At 37.8% G+C, this 18,696-nt stretch overlaps 1 protein-coding gene across 4 annotated transcripts in view; it reads right to left on the minus strand.

Moving 5' to 3' along the window:
- Positions 1-318: 318 nt before the first annotated feature.
- Positions 319-18,696, minus strand: part of wdhd1 (WD repeat and HMG-box DNA binding protein 1) — a 32,420-nt gene continuing 14,042 nt past the window's right edge. For all 4 annotated transcript variants that reach the window (XM_079632107.1, XM_079632106.1, XM_079632109.1 and 1 more), the window contains 22 exons: positions 17,706-17,817; positions 15,869-15,919; positions 15,656-15,751; positions 15,357-15,449; positions 15,036-15,142; positions 12,981-13,122; positions 11,918-12,122; positions 11,656-11,828; positions 10,433-10,617; positions 9,316-9,557; positions 8,754-8,891; positions 8,132-8,288; positions 7,559-7,673; positions 7,033-7,164; positions 6,577-6,779; positions 5,607-5,755; positions 5,310-5,366; positions 4,989-5,020; positions 4,696-4,863; positions 3,631-3,770; positions 1,703-1,838; positions 319-874 (listed from right to left, as the gene is read on the minus strand). In XM_079632107.1, the coding sequence (XP_079488233.1) occupies positions 707-874; positions 1,703-1,838; positions 3,631-3,770; positions 4,696-4,863; positions 4,989-5,020; positions 5,310-5,366; positions 5,607-5,755; positions 6,577-6,779; positions 7,033-7,164; positions 7,559-7,673; positions 8,132-8,288; positions 8,754-8,891; positions 9,316-9,557; positions 10,433-10,617; positions 11,656-11,828; positions 11,918-12,122; positions 12,981-13,122; positions 15,036-15,142; positions 15,357-15,449; positions 15,656-15,751; positions 15,869-15,919; positions 17,706-17,817 (3,001 nt within the window). In that variant the 3' untranslated portion in view covers positions 319-706. The remainder of the gene's footprint in view (positions 875-1,702; positions 1,839-3,630; positions 3,771-4,695; positions 4,864-4,988; positions 5,021-5,309; positions 5,367-5,606; positions 5,756-6,576; positions 6,780-7,032; positions 7,165-7,558; positions 7,674-8,131; positions 8,289-8,753; positions 8,892-9,315; positions 9,558-10,432; positions 10,618-11,655; positions 11,829-11,917; positions 12,123-12,980; positions 13,123-15,035; positions 15,143-15,356; positions 15,450-15,655; positions 15,752-15,868; positions 15,920-17,705; positions 17,818-18,696) is intronic.

Here is an 18,696-nt window from a genome sequence, read left to right on the forward strand (position 1 = left end):
AAGGGGATTGACTAGACCTTTGGGTGAGGTTGTTCTTATGAATACAAATAAAATCAGTGTTTTTAAAGTGAAATGCATTAGGCAAACAAGAGGTTGTACTGCTGGTAACATGTCAGTTCAGATCAGTTTCATTTCATGTCAGTCTGGTTGCAAAATCAAAGTTCAGTGAGCTCAGATGAACATCAGAAAACCATCATTTCACATCTAAAGGATGCCCGTCATTACATCACTGGTGTGCAACAAGCAACATTATGTACTTTCAACTTACAGATTTGCCAAGAGAACCTTTAGAATAAAGAAAATACAGCAGACAAGAATCAAAATACAAACATTTTAGCTTTTATTATGATTGTTTTACATACAGTACAAAATTTCACACACAAAAACTTATGTACAAAGCAGCCAAAAATAAAGTAGGAGACCACAGCATTCAGTTATCAACCACCTTGCAAATTGTTTAACAAAGAGCCTTTGCTTCATTTCAAATGCAAATGAAGAGACGTGTACTGCTTTCAAAAGAGCTCCAACTTGAGAAAATTTATGGAGAACAAGTGGATCACAAATGAGCAGCTAATCTATTAGACAAAATGAGAGGACAGAGAATCACAGTAAGCAATGAAAAAAAAAAACGTTTAAAAGTCCCCCAAATCAATATTAAAATATAAATGTAAAAATATATAAGCATTAAACTAAATTATGTTAAGTACTATTCTTTGTTAAATGCAAATGCAGAAAGTTTAGCAGAAGCATCCAGTGGCTTTTTCTTTTTAGCACTGCCCTCATCTGACTCCATACGTTCATCTACTTGTCCTGCTTCATCTTCGCGCTTTCTTTTCTTGGGGTCCGAGTCGCCCTTTGCTCTCTCCGTCCAGTTCTGAAGGAAAAATATACAGGATTTTTATATGCAATCATATAATATTTGATATGCAATCACACAAGCAATAAACTGCATCGTTCAAATAAGCCTCAGTGATTGTAATTAAAAATGACTGAAACACCACTGCCAACCCAGACACATTTGTTCACGGTTGGTGTAAACAAAGGCAGTGAACGTTTACAGATGACCGTGATGAATCACCGGACCCATTTCACATATGAGCACCGGGACTCTTTCTGCACGTTCCCTCCCCTTCCCCCTCCCAATGTACGCCATTCACCATTGTAACGCACTCTTTCACCGCCTAATGCCACCCTCATGTCATTAACATAAGATCAATGAGTAAGACACACACACCCCCAGCCTGAGTTTCCAGAGCAACAGGCATACCAACCATTCGCCCTCCAGGCTGGAGTGTGTGAAGAGTCATTCGGTCCTGCACTGAGTGGCCCTGTGGGTGCGGGGTCACGAACAGATTGTTCATACAGGCGGAGAGCATGAGTGTTTGGAAAGCCCACACATATACACAGGTAAGTGGAGATCAGAAAACAGGAGGATGCTTGCTAATGAACAGTGTTGTCATGGATAAATTGAGTTAGAGCATTAAAAAAATTGGGAGGAAATTGAACTAGAAAAAAAAAAAAATACACGAGTGCATGAATGAAATCTGTGTTACATAATAACAAGGACACATGCAAGGAAAATTAAACAGGGAAATTCCCAAGTAACCTTCCTGGATTTAATTGAACAGGTTGAAGGATTTGCTTGAGAAATTAATAAACCGTTTTTGGATAAAATACATGTCCCATGCATGAAATGTCTTACCAGTCTTTCCTCTGCTGAGAGAATGCGAAAACGCCCCATGCCTTCTTTGATAATATCCATTTCTTCAAAGTCAGGATTGTCTGTGAGAATGCTCTTCCTATTCTCCTCAAGCCACAACTGAAAGCCGGTTTTTGGCCTAAAGAAAGTAAATGGTTACAGACAAGTGTAAACAAAGCACTAAAAAGGACTGACAGTTCCTTAATCAATCATCTGCTACTTGATTAGGGAAGCACAGCATACAGATGAACACACTGGTGTCAAGACAAAACAAATAGCGAAAGGCTGATTCATCTGGAAATATTTTGCGATTTTCGACATCAGATAACAATATCGATTGATTTGTTATTTAAGAAAAAAGAAATTAAAATGAATACTGATTATAAGTAATAATGACATATGACTTACTATAATTTCATTTGAGCAATTGTGGGATGTAAATACATTTACACACACACACACACACACACACACACACACACACACACAAAAGCAAATAAAATGTATACAATTACTGAAATTAAATATCGATCAACCACAATCAACAGTGTTAATTATCTGCATCAATCTGATTGAACTAATATTGGAACACGATATCATGGGTTTTTTTTATTAATAGAAAATTTTAATTTAATAGCAAAATCTTCATCTATGCCAGATTCTGAAGGTTCTTATATTTTATACTATACAGGATTTAAATTTAGACTGGCACACGGCACCTTTTATCTTTAAAAACAGATTTACACTATTGCCCTTGCCCTCACATTTTAACAGCCATAAAAATAATTATAAAAGGTACCGTGTGCCAGTCTAAATTTAAATCCTGTATAGTATAAAATATAAGAACCTTCAGAATCTGGCATAGATGAAGAGTTTGCTATTAAATTAAAATTATCTTTTAATAATGAAAGTAAAAGTATTCTATGTCAGATGTCATTGTTGCCCAAGAACAGTGTTGTGGGTAACGCGTTATAAAGTAACGCGTTAGAGTACTCTAATTACCTTTTTCGTGAAATGTGTAACTTAACGCGTTAGTTTTGTGCGTTAAGTAATCAGTAACTTCGTTATTTTTTTTAAAAAGTAATCCGTTATTTTAAGGAAAGGAAAATCCCGAATAAAAAAAATTCCCCAGGATCAAGACAGTGTTTCTGCGCTTCAATACCCCACCACCCTCCAGCTTCATTAAGGCACACGCGCACGGTCTCTTGCTCTCTCTCTCTCCCGCTCTGCCATGCACGCGCTGCGCGGTTTGGAGCACAGTCTCTGTCTCGCGGGCGCGCTCGCTCTAGATTCCGGGAGATTTTAACTAATTCGCGGGCATCAGTGAGCCGCTATCAATATGCGGGAGACTCCCGGAATTTCCGATAGACTTGGGATGTCTGCATTTCTATACTGAAATAATATCGCCATTATAATTATTGATTTTTTTATTGAAATAATAGCCCATCCGCGCATCTCTATTACCCGGGCTGGGAAGGTGTGAATTTTGATTAATATGTTCTGTGATAATAAATAAATAAAACGCTATGTGGAATAGCCTATGACTGTCTTTCCTGTTATTGTTATCCTGCAGTGTTAATTTAGTCGGATGACTGACGTTATTCATTGCCAGGAGTCACGACTTCTAGGTGCATTTAAAGGGGGCCGTGTCTGTCAATTAAGCTGCAGCATGTGTGAGGCGCTGCAAACGGCTTTTAATTTTTGGTAACGCATGAGTACTCTAACGCGTTACTTTTATGAATAGATAACGCAGTAACGTAACTGATTACTTTTAATTGATGGTAACGTTGTAACCTAATTAACTACTTTCCAAAGTAACTATACCCAACACTGCCCAAGAATACTTTTACTTTCAAAAATGTAAAGCAATTTTTTTTTCCAAAAAACAGAGGTTGTCCTTGGATCATTACAATTAAAGGTGCTGCTCTTACTTTCTGTTTTCGATATTCTCCGCTGATACTGGAGGTGTAGCCGCAGGAACTGGTTTTATTTTCTCTGCTCCTGATTGGCTGTCCTCCTGTTTCTTCCGGCTTGCTTTAGAGGCACTCATCTGCAGCAGTGTGGCCTGGGTCTTAAAAAGAAGGAGAAAAAAAACCCAGTTACATTCAGACAGCAGAAAGAAAAAAGAAAAAAAAGTGTTCCATAACAGTGTGAACAGCACAAACCACATGGAATCTGATATTTTCCTTTCTGATTTGAGCCACTTCTATATGTGGTCCTAAATCAGATACAGGTCTGATGTTTTGTAATGTGACCTCAGTCATCATCAGAACTCATGTGACTTTTACGGCACTCTAGATCAATATTCGTCACAATTCTGCGCTGATGGTAGTCACTCCAAAGATTTTACATTCTGGTAGTTCTTTGGTCACTCATTGAGCATGAAAGTTGGCAGCAAAGTTAGTCAGTGGAGGGATAGTGAGAGGTTTTACTCATATACTAGTCCTACGGATGAGACGTTCAAAGCTGCTTTGAAACAATCTGCATTGTAAAAAGCGCTACATAAATAAAGGTGACTTGATTTGACTTGACGTTGCACTGAGGTCCTGACTCTCTGTGGTCGTTAAAAATCCCATGGCAAATCTTGTAAAGAGTAAGGGTGTAATCGTGGTGTCCTGGCCGAATTCCCTCCATTGGCCTTTATCAATCTCGGCCTCCTAATAATAATCCCCCATGCTTTCAATTCAGCTGTGTTTACTTCCATATGACAGTGTACTGTGTGTCGCCTTTGTTATCTAAAGATAATTTTTGAACAAGATGAGATTTTTGTGTCCAGTATATTGACAAAAATATCATAATGTTGCTTATATTCCAATTGAAACACCTCTGACATTTTACTCTAAGATTGTTTAGTTCTGATAGCAGAACATTTGTTAGAGGAAAAGATAACCAGGTCATCCCTTGCAGACAGAGCTAAGAGTGAGTTTTATGGGGTCAGACAGGTTGTGTGACCCCACGGGGATGGAGAACATTTGTATTTGAGCAATACACTGTACCTTGGACTTTGGTTTGGGTGCCAGGGGCTTCAGGACTGGGGCTTTGCCCTGTTTTGATGTTCCGCTGAGAGTTGCAGGTTTTCTGCTGGCCATCGTCATGCTGTCCAAAACATTAGTCGTTCTGGGCTGACCAGCTGGAGAACTTGAGGACTTTTCTGCACCAGACACCTTTAAGTTTAAATGTATTTTTTTAAATATATATACTGCAAATGTAAAAATGCACGTCAAGTGTTCTTGAAACACAACACTTATATGGAGCTTGCTTACTTTCACTAACAATGTGCACGTCTTACCTTGAAAGGGTTCACGCGTCCTTCTCTGCTCACTGTGACACACAAGCACAATTTTTATTGTCACCAGACACTCATCTCTCATGGCAGCCATTTATGCCACTCAAAGTCATTTGAAAAATTGTTAAATCAATTAGAAAGATAAAGATTTCATGTAGAAAAAAGTAGCAATTTGAAAATAAAAAAAGTGTATTTCTACACTGAAAATAAAATGTTGAATTTGGCAGTTGACAGTTAATCCGAAATAAATGCTCAGTTTTTAACTACTTTACATATTCATTTGAGTAATTTCCATTTATAGAAATGGTTTAATATTCTACTCACCTGGTTTGGGAGAGGGCCTTTCAGGTGATTTTCCTCCTTTTTTGAATGGATTCAAACCTGGCAAGTCAAAATGTCTTCATGTCAAAAACCAATTAAATCAGGTTAAAAAAGAACAAGGCATTTCTTAATCTTAAAGCTGTCTACTGCAGTATTTGAGACTCGTGCTGAAACAAGTCATGTGAATGATCAAGAAAGCCTCCATTTCAAACATCAAGAAACACACAGCTGAAATGCATGGGGCATTTGGTTTAATATACTACTTTTCAGATGTGTATGGAGAAAAAACTGCATATTTACATGGTTTCCTGGTCTCTGTTGATTCCTCTGCATCCATTTGCTCTTCCTGTGGATATTCTTCCTGCTCTTCCTCCTCCTCACAGCCATTCTCAACTTCTGCTTGTCTGCTGCTCATCTTATTGGATCCTCTATATTCTCTACTGGTGTGTCTAAATACACAGAAACAAAACATTTGGCATGACAGCATCACAATTTTCAACTATTTTTAAGTTATTTGATTCAGAGTTTCCAACATTTTTGGTCAATTCCTACTATGTCTATTGAAAGGGACTACAGAAAGTAATTTTTAAATCATTTTGAAGACATTGCACTCACAAAGCAGATTATGTATTTCGTAAATCAGATTACGTAAATCACCATGAAATCCAAATTGACAATTCTAATCCCATTTCATCTTATTATGGAACATGCAGTATTTATTATAAGTGATAAATGATAAATGATGAACGACATCTCCTCTTCTTCGATGAAGTGTTTACTAGCGCAAAAGCGGGACAACCTGTCACTCACATGAGATCACAGCATTAGCAAACGACAACCACCCAATCCATTCCCCATGAACAAAATCAAGCCACGCCCAACATTTTTTCTTGTTCAAGAAGCCGTTTTACTCGGATATACGTCACAATATGGAAGAAAAGACTATCGCAACTGAGCTAAACATGACTACAAAAAGTATTCACTGTAGAAATATCACTTTTTAAAAACTTTTCTAGGCCTGGAAACAAACAAACAAACAAAATTTTCTTAGGTTGTTTCTAGGTTTTATGAACTTAAGAAGAGAATCAATAAGATAATAGGCATAATACTGATCCCACAGTTCATTAACATTTTCCTGCTTAAAAACAAGAAGAAATACTAGTTTCTAAGAAACTGCAACCAACCCAACAATTTCCAGTTCTAATCTCCAGGAGTAGAACTGAAAGAATTTGAATTAATATAAATATAACAACCGGATTTCCGTGCTAACCTCTGATAGGCCGGCTCATCATCTTCTTCCTGCTCCTCCTCCTGCAGCTGATTGGCCTTTTCCAGGGCGAGTTCACTGAGTCTCTGTGCCAGGGCCATGCGTCTGGAACGAGATGCGTAACGGATGGCGAGCGTCACAACGCTGTGAGTCATCAGCTCAGCCAGCTCCACACACCGGAACTCACGCTCCAGTTTACACGACAGCTGCCCGGGCACACACACAAACAGACAACAAACAGCATAAAACATGGTGAGATGTCTGGAAGGACCGTTAAAACAAATCTGATCAAATGTGCAAGCCAAGCCTGAAAATAAGACATACACATGTCAAAGCAGAGTTCTGATTTATGACATTCCACAATTGTTTTACAGAAATCACAGTGAAATTCAATCCAGGCATAAGCAATTGAATTTAACCAGGCTTTAACTTCCTGTTCTGGCCACATGAATGACTTACAGCGAACATCTTCATAAGCAGTTCCTGCTGCTCTTTCTCAGCCTGAGACTGACCCTCGCTGTCAATTTCATAATCATTGGATGACAGAAAGCCAAAGTGGTTATGAAAGAGCATAGACCGCCAGTACTGCTCCTAGAAAACAAACAAATACACAGTTTAAAAAAAAAAACATATTGTATATTTCAGGATCCACATTAAGTGTCAGATAAGTAATGCACTAGCAAGACAGGGATGGCTACAACTGACTTTTAGTCCAGGTCAGCAACACTGGAAATAAAATAAAATAAACATAAAAATAGAATGAAACAATGTATGTTTTTATAAGCTGACCTATTTTATAAAGACACATTCATTTCACAAAATTCTGGAGCAAAAAACAGCAAGAAACACTGCTAAGACATCATTCTGAACATGATGTCAGACCAACAATTTAAAATGTATAAATAAATAAAACAAATATAAGTAGAGACCTCTACATGACACTATAGTTAAAATGAATTTGACAAGACTCAATTTTAGGCCATACCTCCATTTGGCCTTTCTCTGTAGTGGTCTGGCAATAAGGCAGGTTAAAGGGCAGGACGGCCACAGCAGGGCGGGGCAGGGTGGGTGGGAAACGTGAGCCTTTACATGGGATACACCTGAGACAAAATGAGGAGGATTCCCAGTTTCACTCACTATGGACACAGTGGGTCACAGATCTAAGGAAGCTTGTTTATCTCATAATTCTGACTTTGTCCCCCACAATTGTGAGTTTCCATCTCGCAAATCTCAGGATTGTGAGATATAACTTTAGAATTACATTATATAAGCTTGCAATTGCAAGAAATAAAGTCAGAATTTCATGATATAGTCGCAATTGCCTGATATAAATTCACAATTGCAATTCTTAAAGTCAGAATAGCAAGTTTTTCTGACTTTAAATCACGCAATTGAGATTTAATATCATACAATTCTGATGCTATATCACGCAATCGCGATTTTATATCACACAATCCTGAGATAAAAAGTTGCAATTATCTTTTAAAATGCTTTATTTTGTGGTCGAAACAAGCTTCCATATAGATCTGACATTTGTGAATAAAGGAAAATGACGCACCTGATCTGCTGTGGATTCTCATGAACCCCAACAACCCAACAATGGTCTGATTTGCTCTTGCAGGTGTCTCTGGTGTTGCAGACAGGAGCCCAGGTGTTCCCCAGGGTCCGGTTCAGCATACGTGCAACACCCTCCGAGTCAATACAGCACGGGGTTCCTGCAAAAAGAGTTATGATCATTCACTCCTCAAATAGGTAAACTAAAGAAACCACAGAACCCCTTTAAATCAGTTTTGTGGCTTTTAGTCCATTTGATTGAGGCTCTGTATGCATACACTACTGTTCAAAAGTTGGGGGTCTGTAATTTTTTTTATGTTTTTGAAAAGTCTCTTATGCTCACCAAGGCTGCATTTATTTGATCAAAATACAGCAAAAACAATAAAATTGAGAAATATTATTACACTTTACTTTTGAAGGGTATTGTGCATAGCATGTGACAACTATCAGGAAATTGAAGCTAAAGTCAAGATTACATAATTCTCTAGGCAGTTGTTTATTTTTCTCAATTTCCTTAAAGAAAATAATTCAAACAGCAGGAAGTGAATACAATAGAGCTTAAGCAAATATGTGTGTGTGTGTGTGTGTGTGTGTGTACTCCTGCTCAACCGGAGAAGGTGACTCACCCTCTCCAGTGAAGCCCATCCATGCCAGGTAGGACTTCCGTGAGAGAGGCAACGGTTCTCCGTGGATGACCTGCCTTCTCTTCCGCCCGAGCTGGAGCAGCTGTACGCCAAGGGCCTGGTCTCCATCAAACCCAGTACCTGACGGCATACATGACAATCAAGCTCAACCAATTTGAAGACACAAAGCACAAGCAAAGTCAGATTCATTTTTGGAGAATCTGTTCGGATTCTCCAAATTCATATTGTTAATTTAATGGTTAAAGAAAGGATTTATTCCATTTGAGTCAATTGCAGATGTGGCATTTCACAAATTACTACTTTCTTTTTGAGTAAATTAAAAAAATTCTAATTTACAACTGCTGTGCCAAACATTTTAAATTAATCATTAAAAGGAACCAGTTTGTTTGCAATTCAGACATAAATAACAAACACTAGCATTAGGGATACACAATTAGGATTTTTTTTTGTGCCAATGCAATACAGATTTTAACAAACAACTATTGGCCGATACACATATTTGTCACTTGCTCACTTATTTGAACCAGGCGATATGCATAAGTACCTCTGTGATACACTACGAGGAGCTGCTCTCCGTGTCCTGCCATGCAGACCACAGCTCCTGGCAGACTGAAGATCTCCTTCTGCACACCACCGATGGAGAACAGCCTGACCATCAGAGCACTGGTGGCCACTGCCGCCCAGCCCTGACCCAAACACAAGGCACGCACGTCCTCGCCTTTAGGAAGATCCACCATCCAGTCCTTTTGAGTGTCCCAGCACGAGAAGTGCAAACACTGGATCTTACTGTTGAGAAAGAGAGAGAAATATAGTGAAAATTAGACATTTGAAAAATGAACGAAAAGATGCAGATTTTCTATTAAAATATTTATGACATAATATCTATTGTTTCCTATGATGTTACTTGTTCTTTATACCAAAATGTTTACTCTCTCTATGTATATATATATCAGTTTTCATATTCTTTTTACATGTAAATATCTTTCTGTCATTATGTTTAAGGAGTTTCAGGGTATGATTATGTTACAGCACGATTATGTTACAGCACTGGTACCATTGTTACATTTTCCAGTAACACTATCTTACAGTGAGTGTCCTTGTTAGATTTGTTAAATACAATTAATGTAATAATAACAGTAAATTATGCATAATTAAATGCAACTAACCCTAAACCAAGCCTTAATCATAACCCTTATGCTATTTCAAGTATATGTTCTTAATATTACTCAGTACTTAAATGTATAATTACACTAACAAAAACATCTTAAAATAATGTGTAACCCGTTCCACTCGAACACTTGCAATTAATTATTCATTTAAAAAGTGCATTTCACAGATAGGCAGTAGTTTGCAATTCACCGACAGATAATTCACTACCAGATTTCTACTGGATTAGAAGTTATGCAAATAAAAATGGAGGCAAAGTGCAAATTTGCTTCGCAAACATGGACAAGCAATTAAGGACAAAGGGGAAATGGGTCTACAGAGCAAGGTTCACACCAGCTTCTCCTGACTGTAATCTAACTTACTGTAATAGCTGACCTGTTGGATAAAAAAAGAACTCCAAATTCAATTCAGCAAATGTCTAAATTAAAGAGATGAAAGCCTTAATGTCTAAACTTAAAGAAATCGAGTCAACTATGATTACTAAGATCTTGTACCTGGCGAGCTCATCAGTTCCCTCACAGGCCAGCAGCACGGCCTCCTGGGAAAGATCAGCCATGGTGTGGCCCAGGGAGTTGGTGAGATGCATGGCATGATGGATCGCAGTATCGTGAAACTCCACATCAATGGCGTTGTCCTGATCATCATTATAGCCACGGACGATGCCCACGGAGTTCCACATCTGAGAAGGAACATAGGGAGCTTTAAAAGATCTTCTCATTTTAAATAAAAACAAAAATGTTTACTTTCACTACATTTGATTTAACAGTAAATCAGCATAATCACTTAAAGTTGTTGTACGGTGTTTGTTGTTTGCACATTGTGTTTTTAAAATAATGAATTATTATTATTAAATATTTGTAATGCATATTACTGTATGTTTATGCTGTTGTAGTAAGGGCCGGTACCGTATCGCTTGAATTTTAGCGATTCCAATTCTTATCGATTCCCAGTTTCAATTCCAATTCCAAGGTAAAAAAAAATATTTAAGTCAAACATTTAGATATACACATTTAATCTGTGTCTTTTTGCAAAACATTCTGTTGCAGCTGAAAACCATGAACAAAAATCAGTAGCCTAAAGAACACTTACACTAGGAACTTTTGCCTATGATTTTAACAAAAACACCACAGCAAAAACAACTAGACTTAACTAATATAAATTTCAGACATTATTAAAGACAAGTAAACAGTCAGTGACAAAATAAGAACAAATAAACAAATTAGCAATAGCACAAATAAATACCACGGAACAAAGTTCAGGTATGGAAATTTAAATCAAATGTAAAATAACACTGCATAGTTTTATATTATAAATAAAATATAGATTAATCCTTAAAAGTTATTCAGTCAAGGGCAGTTTTTCCCCAAAATTATTATTTTTTTTTTTTCTTTTGTCCTTCAAATTGACGACACAGATGGCTGCAGGTTTATTAGGGTGCTGTCACTTTAAGACCTAATGCAAATTACTGTACACATGTTTTCTTTTGTTTACATTCTCCTAAGACAAAACCAACTGTGTTTATAAGGATATTTTGACATAATCTCATGTGTATTTGTCCGTTTCTCGACCCAGCCCTAATTGTTGTCTAATAATGATGTCATTGTGTTCAAAACCCAAAATGAAAAACTCTCTGCAAATCAGGAAATAATTTCCATGGTCACAAAACCGTCTCAATCAATCTCTATTCGAGTTGAAAACGGGTATGATTTCTCCTCACCATAAAGCGATGCATGAGATGCACTGGGGTAGATCCCGGCTGGAAAGCCCTTTGGGGTTGTGATGGCATGGGACCCTCGTACATGGGACGGGACACTGCAGGACCCACCGCAGGAAGAACAGCACTGCTGCCATCCTCCTCTGGAAGTCCATCCAGTTTTACAGAGCCTGGATCTTGAGATGCCAAAACATCAGACCTTTAATTAAAGCGCTTTACTCGAAGCATCTTCCTACACTGTTTGCTTTGCGGTGATGTCTCATACCTTGAGAATTGTCATCGTCATCCAAGAAGGACCCTCTGTTCCGCGGTCTGCCCGTGGCAGGCATGAGGTCATCATCGTCGTCGTCGTCATCCATGATGGGTTTCTTCACTGGAGACCGCGAGTCAGTCGTGCCCTCGTCCAGCATCCGGTCATCATCCTCATCAAACAGGTCATCGTAGTCATTGGTTTCTTTAACTGCAGTGGCCTAAATATCAGTGTAAAAAAACATTATACATTCATTTACATGAGTTAAAAAAGGAGCACGTTTAAATTAACATTTATGTACAGACATTATATAATCAGTACTTCATGCATATTTCAGTATGAATATGAAAATGTGTTAACATTTCTAACTACATGAACTGATGTAATAATAATAAACAATCTAAAATCCTTTGCATCACCATACTACCGAAACAAAAAACACACAAGTTAAATTATGCTTTCACTTCGAGGAGCATATGCTCTTCAGATGATCAATGACAGATCTAATCACAAGAAAGCGTGACAAAATGATATTCCCAAACTATAAATGGACCCAGCATTCGAACGTCCGTGTTTACTACAGTATGTGAGTTGTAAATCTGTCCATCATACAAAGTCATCCTGTCTCTTCAGAAGACTCAGATATGAATAAGACCACTCAATTGATTATTTTTACGATGCATTTATGTTTTTTTAGATCTTAAAAACTTTTTTAGAAGTTTTAAAGGAATTACTTTAAATGGAGGGACAGAAATATCTTCATTTGTGTTTGGAAGTTGTACGAAAATCCTATGTTTGAAACGACATAAGGGTGAGTACATGACAGAATGAACATTATTTGGTGAATTATACTATACAAATACAGTAAGCCGAGTCTTGGATAAAACTAACTCTGTATCGGGAGTCATATCGTTTACATCAATGATGCATAGAGTCGCATTTTTATATGGCTATATCTTGATATAACAATGTATTGTTAAACCCTTATTAAACACTCAGCATGACTTTACTTTGGCGATGCTATTTCTGATGCAGTACGTTCAGGGAAAAAAGGCGAGAGCCTGAGGGTACAGCTGACCTTGGTGTTCTGGATAGTAGAGGAAGCGGAGGACACGTCTTCCAGGAGCCCGAGGCAGCCCTCTGTGTCCGTGTAAGCGATCCGGCCCCCTGAGGGATGCCACGCCATCCCACACACAGTGAACCCTTTCTCGTGTTTCTGTCTGCAATGGTACAAGATTAACAAACACCATCACCACTAGAAACATCCAAATACAACCAATATTGTGTACAGTTATATTCAATGCAAGGTCAATACAATATTTACACTGTCAGTTCAACAGTGTTGGGGAAAGTTACTTTTAAAAGTAATTAGAGCCCGACCGATATATCGGCAGGCCGATATTATCGGCCGATATTAGGCATTTTCCAAACTATCGGTATCGGCATTTATAATGGCCGATAAATGAATATTTCAAAAAAAAAAAAAAAAAAAAAAAAAAACGGACGAAACAGGCTTCAGGGATATTACAGGCACACACGCGCGCGGTCTCTTGCTCTCTCTCCCTCTCTGCCGTGCACGCGCTACACGGTTTGGAAGCACAGTCTCTGTCTCGCGGGCGCGCTCGCTCTAGATTCCGGAGATTTTAACTAATTCGCGGGCATCAGTGAGCCGCTATCAATATGCGGGAGAGTCCCAGAACTTCCGGGAGGCAATTTTTTTGGTGCTCCCTCAGCTATTGATGCCTTACGGACAGCGCGTGATGCGCGTGGTGGGAGCAGCGGCACTGGTTATTACTGAGTTCGTGGTGAGTTGGTCACGAAACATATACATTCATTGCTTGAATAACAATTAAAATAACATCACCATCAGTTGTCTTAACTCAAATAAGCATGACAAAATTTGTGACTATCATGTCCAGTTTTGCTGCTGTTAAATAAGCCGAGAGTGAAGCGGAATTAGCTAGTAACGTTACGTTGTTACAGTGTAGTTGACTGACTGTCCTTTTAACTTTTGACAATGTGACTGAAGTATTTCTTTAATAGCGTGACAGTTATAGCAATGAGACGTATCATCTCTCCTTGGCCTGTTATATTGAAAATGTATGTTTTACAATTTGCAGTATGACGTTATCCATTGCTAAATTATGGCTCATCATAGACTAGCTAATCAATGCCACTATCAGTGGAAGACCGCTAACGTTACGAGCTTGGAAACCACAACAAACTTATTCTGCCTAAATAAAGTAATGATTAATGTATTTATAACTAGCATATCTCTAGTTACAGTCCCTGCATTGTAAAATGTAAGTTATAGACTTGCGAGGAGTGAACATTTAGACAGAGAAAAAGTATCAAACGTAGCTTGTGCATAAAAGTTAGCTTTTCTTTTACACGTGTGTGAAATCCAATAACGCCAAGTGTGCGTTGCAGACTGTCATTCAGCCGCAGCATTAACGAGTCACAATGGATTTAGATCGCTAAATAGTAGGTTTTAGAAGGCAGGCAGCAACTGATGATTGAAAATGCTTTTCTTACTTAGTATTTTTGTTTTGTTTCCAGTCCAAATATCTAAAAATTATTAAATCAAGAAGCATTTACTAGAGAAGTAAAATGACATAAGAAATTCTATTTTGTTTTAAGATAAAAAGAAAGTAATTTAAGTATTTTTTGCTTAAAACAAGCAAAATTATCTGCCAATGGGGTAAGAAACTGCAACTACTACTAACTAATGTTAGGGAAATCTGTTAATGTTTTGTTGCGCGTTTCATATAAAAAAAAAAAAAAAAAAAAATATCAGCCGATATATCGGAATATCGGATTTTAAAACCAACAAATATTTGTATCGGTATCGGCCTTCAAAATCCTTTATCGGTCGGGCTCTAAAAGTAATGCGTTACAACATTGTGTTACTCCCTTAAAAAGTAACGCTACTTAATTACTTTTTATATAAAGAAATGCATTATGGTACTTTTAAAGAACTTTTTTCATTTAAAAGTATTGCGTTGCTTCACTAATTCCTTGGGGAAAAAAGTAATCTGATTGCGTAACTCACATTACTTGTAAAGCATTACCTCCAACACTGGGTTTCAACATCCAAAATTATCAATAATATTAAGATCGATATGACTATAACCTCTCGATACACAGTTTGGCCTCTACATCCCAAATCAACAGGTTTCCGCCAACCGTTCCTGCAGCCAGAAACTTCCCACACGGCGACCAGACCACAACATTAAAAACCTGGGGAGGAGAACGAATTGGAAAGAATTTAATGTCATGACAACATTAAAATGCATTGCAATATAACACACAACATCTGATACAGTAAGGGAAAGGTTAATACGCAATTGTAACGCTAATAAAGGTTTCCACCACCCACAAATGACCTTTTCTAATTATATTCCTCTCATATGTAACTGTTCCACTGTAAACTACTGGATGGTTTTCTACTGACCTGCGTGATGAGTTCATCAGATAGCGTGCTAACGTTCGTCCATGTGTTTTTGTCATACAGCTGAATGGTCAAGTCCACCGGTACGGCAAGCAGCTGCAAGTACATACAACAATGAAAAAAAGAAAATGTGTCTTAATGTCACAACTGTTGTAAGAAACTGGTAATAGGAGTCGTTTACAAGAGTGACAGATTGACTGATGTGCTCATCAAACAGTTATATATGAAGCCACCGAAGAGAGAATCCTGAAAATGTTAAGTGAATTTTAAAAAAGCTTATATAAACGTGACATTTTCAATACCTTTCCAGAACGAGGCTGCCAAGCAAGTCTACAGAGAGACTTGGCATTGCTAACATCACTTGACTTCTGGAGAACTTTCCATTGAGCTACTTGAGTCTAAAACACACAACAGGGATTAGCTTTACATCAAAATACAGAAGGGTCCAGAATGAGATCCAAACTGAGATCTGTTGTACATGCATGTCGTTGTATGAAGAGCTGATAGGGCCTCACCTGTGACTCAATAGACCACACAGTGACTGATCCATCACAGCTGGAGGAAGCCTGTAGTTACATCAGCACAGCAAAATTACCAATACTGGCCCAACAGTCATTTTTAATACATAAATACTCATCAGAACATGTTCAATTTCACAAACAACACACAGGACAGTTCACAAGCCTGGGATCGGTAAGATTTTTAATGCTTTTGAAAGTGTCTCTTATGCTCACCAAAGCAGTTTTTTTTTTAAATGAATTTAATAAAAAATTAATTACTATGTCATTTTATTACAATTACAATTACATTTTCAAATATTTAAAATTTAAACTGTTATTTCTTTTTGTGATGGCAAAGCTGAATTTTAGGCATCATTACTCCAGTCTTCAGTGTCACATGATCCTTTAGAAATTATTTTAATATGCTGTTTTGCTGCTCATAAAACATTTATTATTAGATGCACCGATTACAATTTTCTAGGCCGATTTCCAATTTTTCATTGAGTTTGACCTGCCGATACCTATTTTAGCCGATTCTGATTTTGTTTTTTTCTAACCACTTTACAGCACACACAAATATTTATTTTCTTTTTTTTTAACCCTTTCACGCGTAAGTTTAAATTATTCTAACAACTGACCCCCCAGAGCGAGTTTTTTCAAGGCGACCGTTATTTTAGAACGTTCCCTTTAATATTTCCATGGCGACGCATCACACCGCAGCCATAAAACTGTATGACAGATGTGTCGCTTTTATTTAGTTTTTCTTTTTTTATTCAAAATATTCACAAACTTGCTTACCTTGTCATCAACTATCTGATATTCGATTCTCAAATACGTGCAAGTGAGTGTGTTTGGTCGTTTAAAAACCTTTATAAATAATCTTGATCTATAACGCGAGATGGGCGCCGCCATGTTGTCCTGTCAGTCGGATTTACAGCACGTGAATTCAACAATTTCTCCCGAAATACATGCAATACATTTGCCGGTGAACTGTGAGAAGAATGGAGTAAACTTTATAGTTATTTCCACAATGTTTGTCTGAAATTAATAACACGTCGGCAAATTATATTTGAATAGATTGTTATTGCTGCTTCCACAGACATCAGTGTGTATTTTACAAACTCCAAATGTATTGTTTTACTCGTGCTTATGTGTATTTAAATGTCTGAAACCTAAAATAAACATTATGTGGTTGAAAACACTGCAAAATTGTGATATATGACAGCGCTGAGCGCGCCCGACTCCGGCTCAGCGCCAGACACGCACGAAAGCAGTTTGAATCTATGCGACGTCACTGAACATTCTAAATCCCATATGTGGCACCGTGACCGTACTCTCAGGGGCACAGAAATAATAATCCTATATATGGGACTGTACTGCTCACAAGGTTAATCATGCGGCGCCCGAGTGCATTTGACCGGCATAAAATCGGCATATGTCAGACTGACCAGCCGGTTGCCGGTCATGGCCGATCACGTGAAAATCGGCCAATTCCGGTCACCAGTCGATCAATCGGTGCATCAATGTTGAAACCAGTTGTGCTGCTTCATATTTTGTGGAAAGAAAACCATGACTTTTTTTCAGGATTCTTTGAATAGAAAGATCAAAAGAACAGCATTTATTTGAAATATAAATATTTAGTAATATTATTAATGTCTTTACTATTTTTATCAATTTAATGCATTCTTTCAAAAAAAAAAAAAAAATTCTACATCTTACTGACCCCAAACTTTTCAACAGTAATGTATGCGACAAACATGACAGTGATAACTGATTCACGAGTCATTCTTAAATTAGGCACATTTAAAAAATAACACTGTTGACCATTAAAAAAGGCACTCTCAACACTCACAAGGAACTCATCAGAAGGATCAAGAGCCACACTGAGGACGGGAGCGTCATGCCCACGTAGGGTCTTCTGCTGACTGCTGTCCGCCACCTCCACTATCTTCACCAGGAAGTCGCTGGAAAACAGAACGCCAAAATTAGCCCCTTCATCCTCCACCATTTTCAGCTCAACAGAGACTCATATTGGCACTGTAGATCTTTTGATCTGAAGTGGGGAAATAAATGAAAACTCATTTCCGACCTCTATAGGAAGAAAAAAAAAAATCAAATAACCTGTTTGGAGCTCAGCTGCCCGTACATCAATATTCAAGCATCGGCAGCGGGATAAAACCGCTCAATCAATGCTGTGACATGCTCTCTGCCTTCATCCGTGATGCAGCCACTTAAACCAATCCATATGTCCGGCAAACGGCCATTTGTAACTAATCATACAACAATCGAAGTGGTTTCCTCTCCACAAAAGCACGGAGATGGGAGAACTCAAATATTAAATGACCCATGAGATTTGAATGATTTTTATTTCACCAATTTGAACTAAAACATAGAACTGCTACTAAAAATACATATAAAACAAAACATGGAAGTAAGACAAACATGCTTAAAGGGATAGTTCACCCAAAAATGTTAATACGGTCATCATTTAATCAACCTCCAAACCCGTAAGTCTTTCGAAGAAAGTAAATCCCTATAAATCAGGCAGTTTAATCCAAGCCTTCTGAAGAGACACGATCGCTTTATATGATGAACAGATTTAATTTTGGTAAACAGAAGCTCAAACATGTTTGCTTGCTGCACAAGAACCAAGTTTTTTTCTAGACTGTCAAGCAAATACTGTTGAGCTGTTCATTGATTTCTTTTACAATCGCTTTATGAACATTTTAAACCGTCTAAGTTTTGGGTAAATAGACTTTCAAAGGAGACAAAGAAATCTCTCAGATTTCATTAAAAAGTTCTTCAGTTGCGTTACGAAGATTAACGAAAGTCTTATGGGTTTA

Source organism: Phoxinus phoxinus, assembly GCF_949152265.1.
Source record: "Phoxinus phoxinus genome assembly, chromosome: 13".
In the NCBI taxonomy this organism is placed as follows: domain Eukaryota; kingdom Metazoa; phylum Chordata; class Actinopteri; order Cypriniformes; family Leuciscidae; genus Phoxinus; species Phoxinus phoxinus.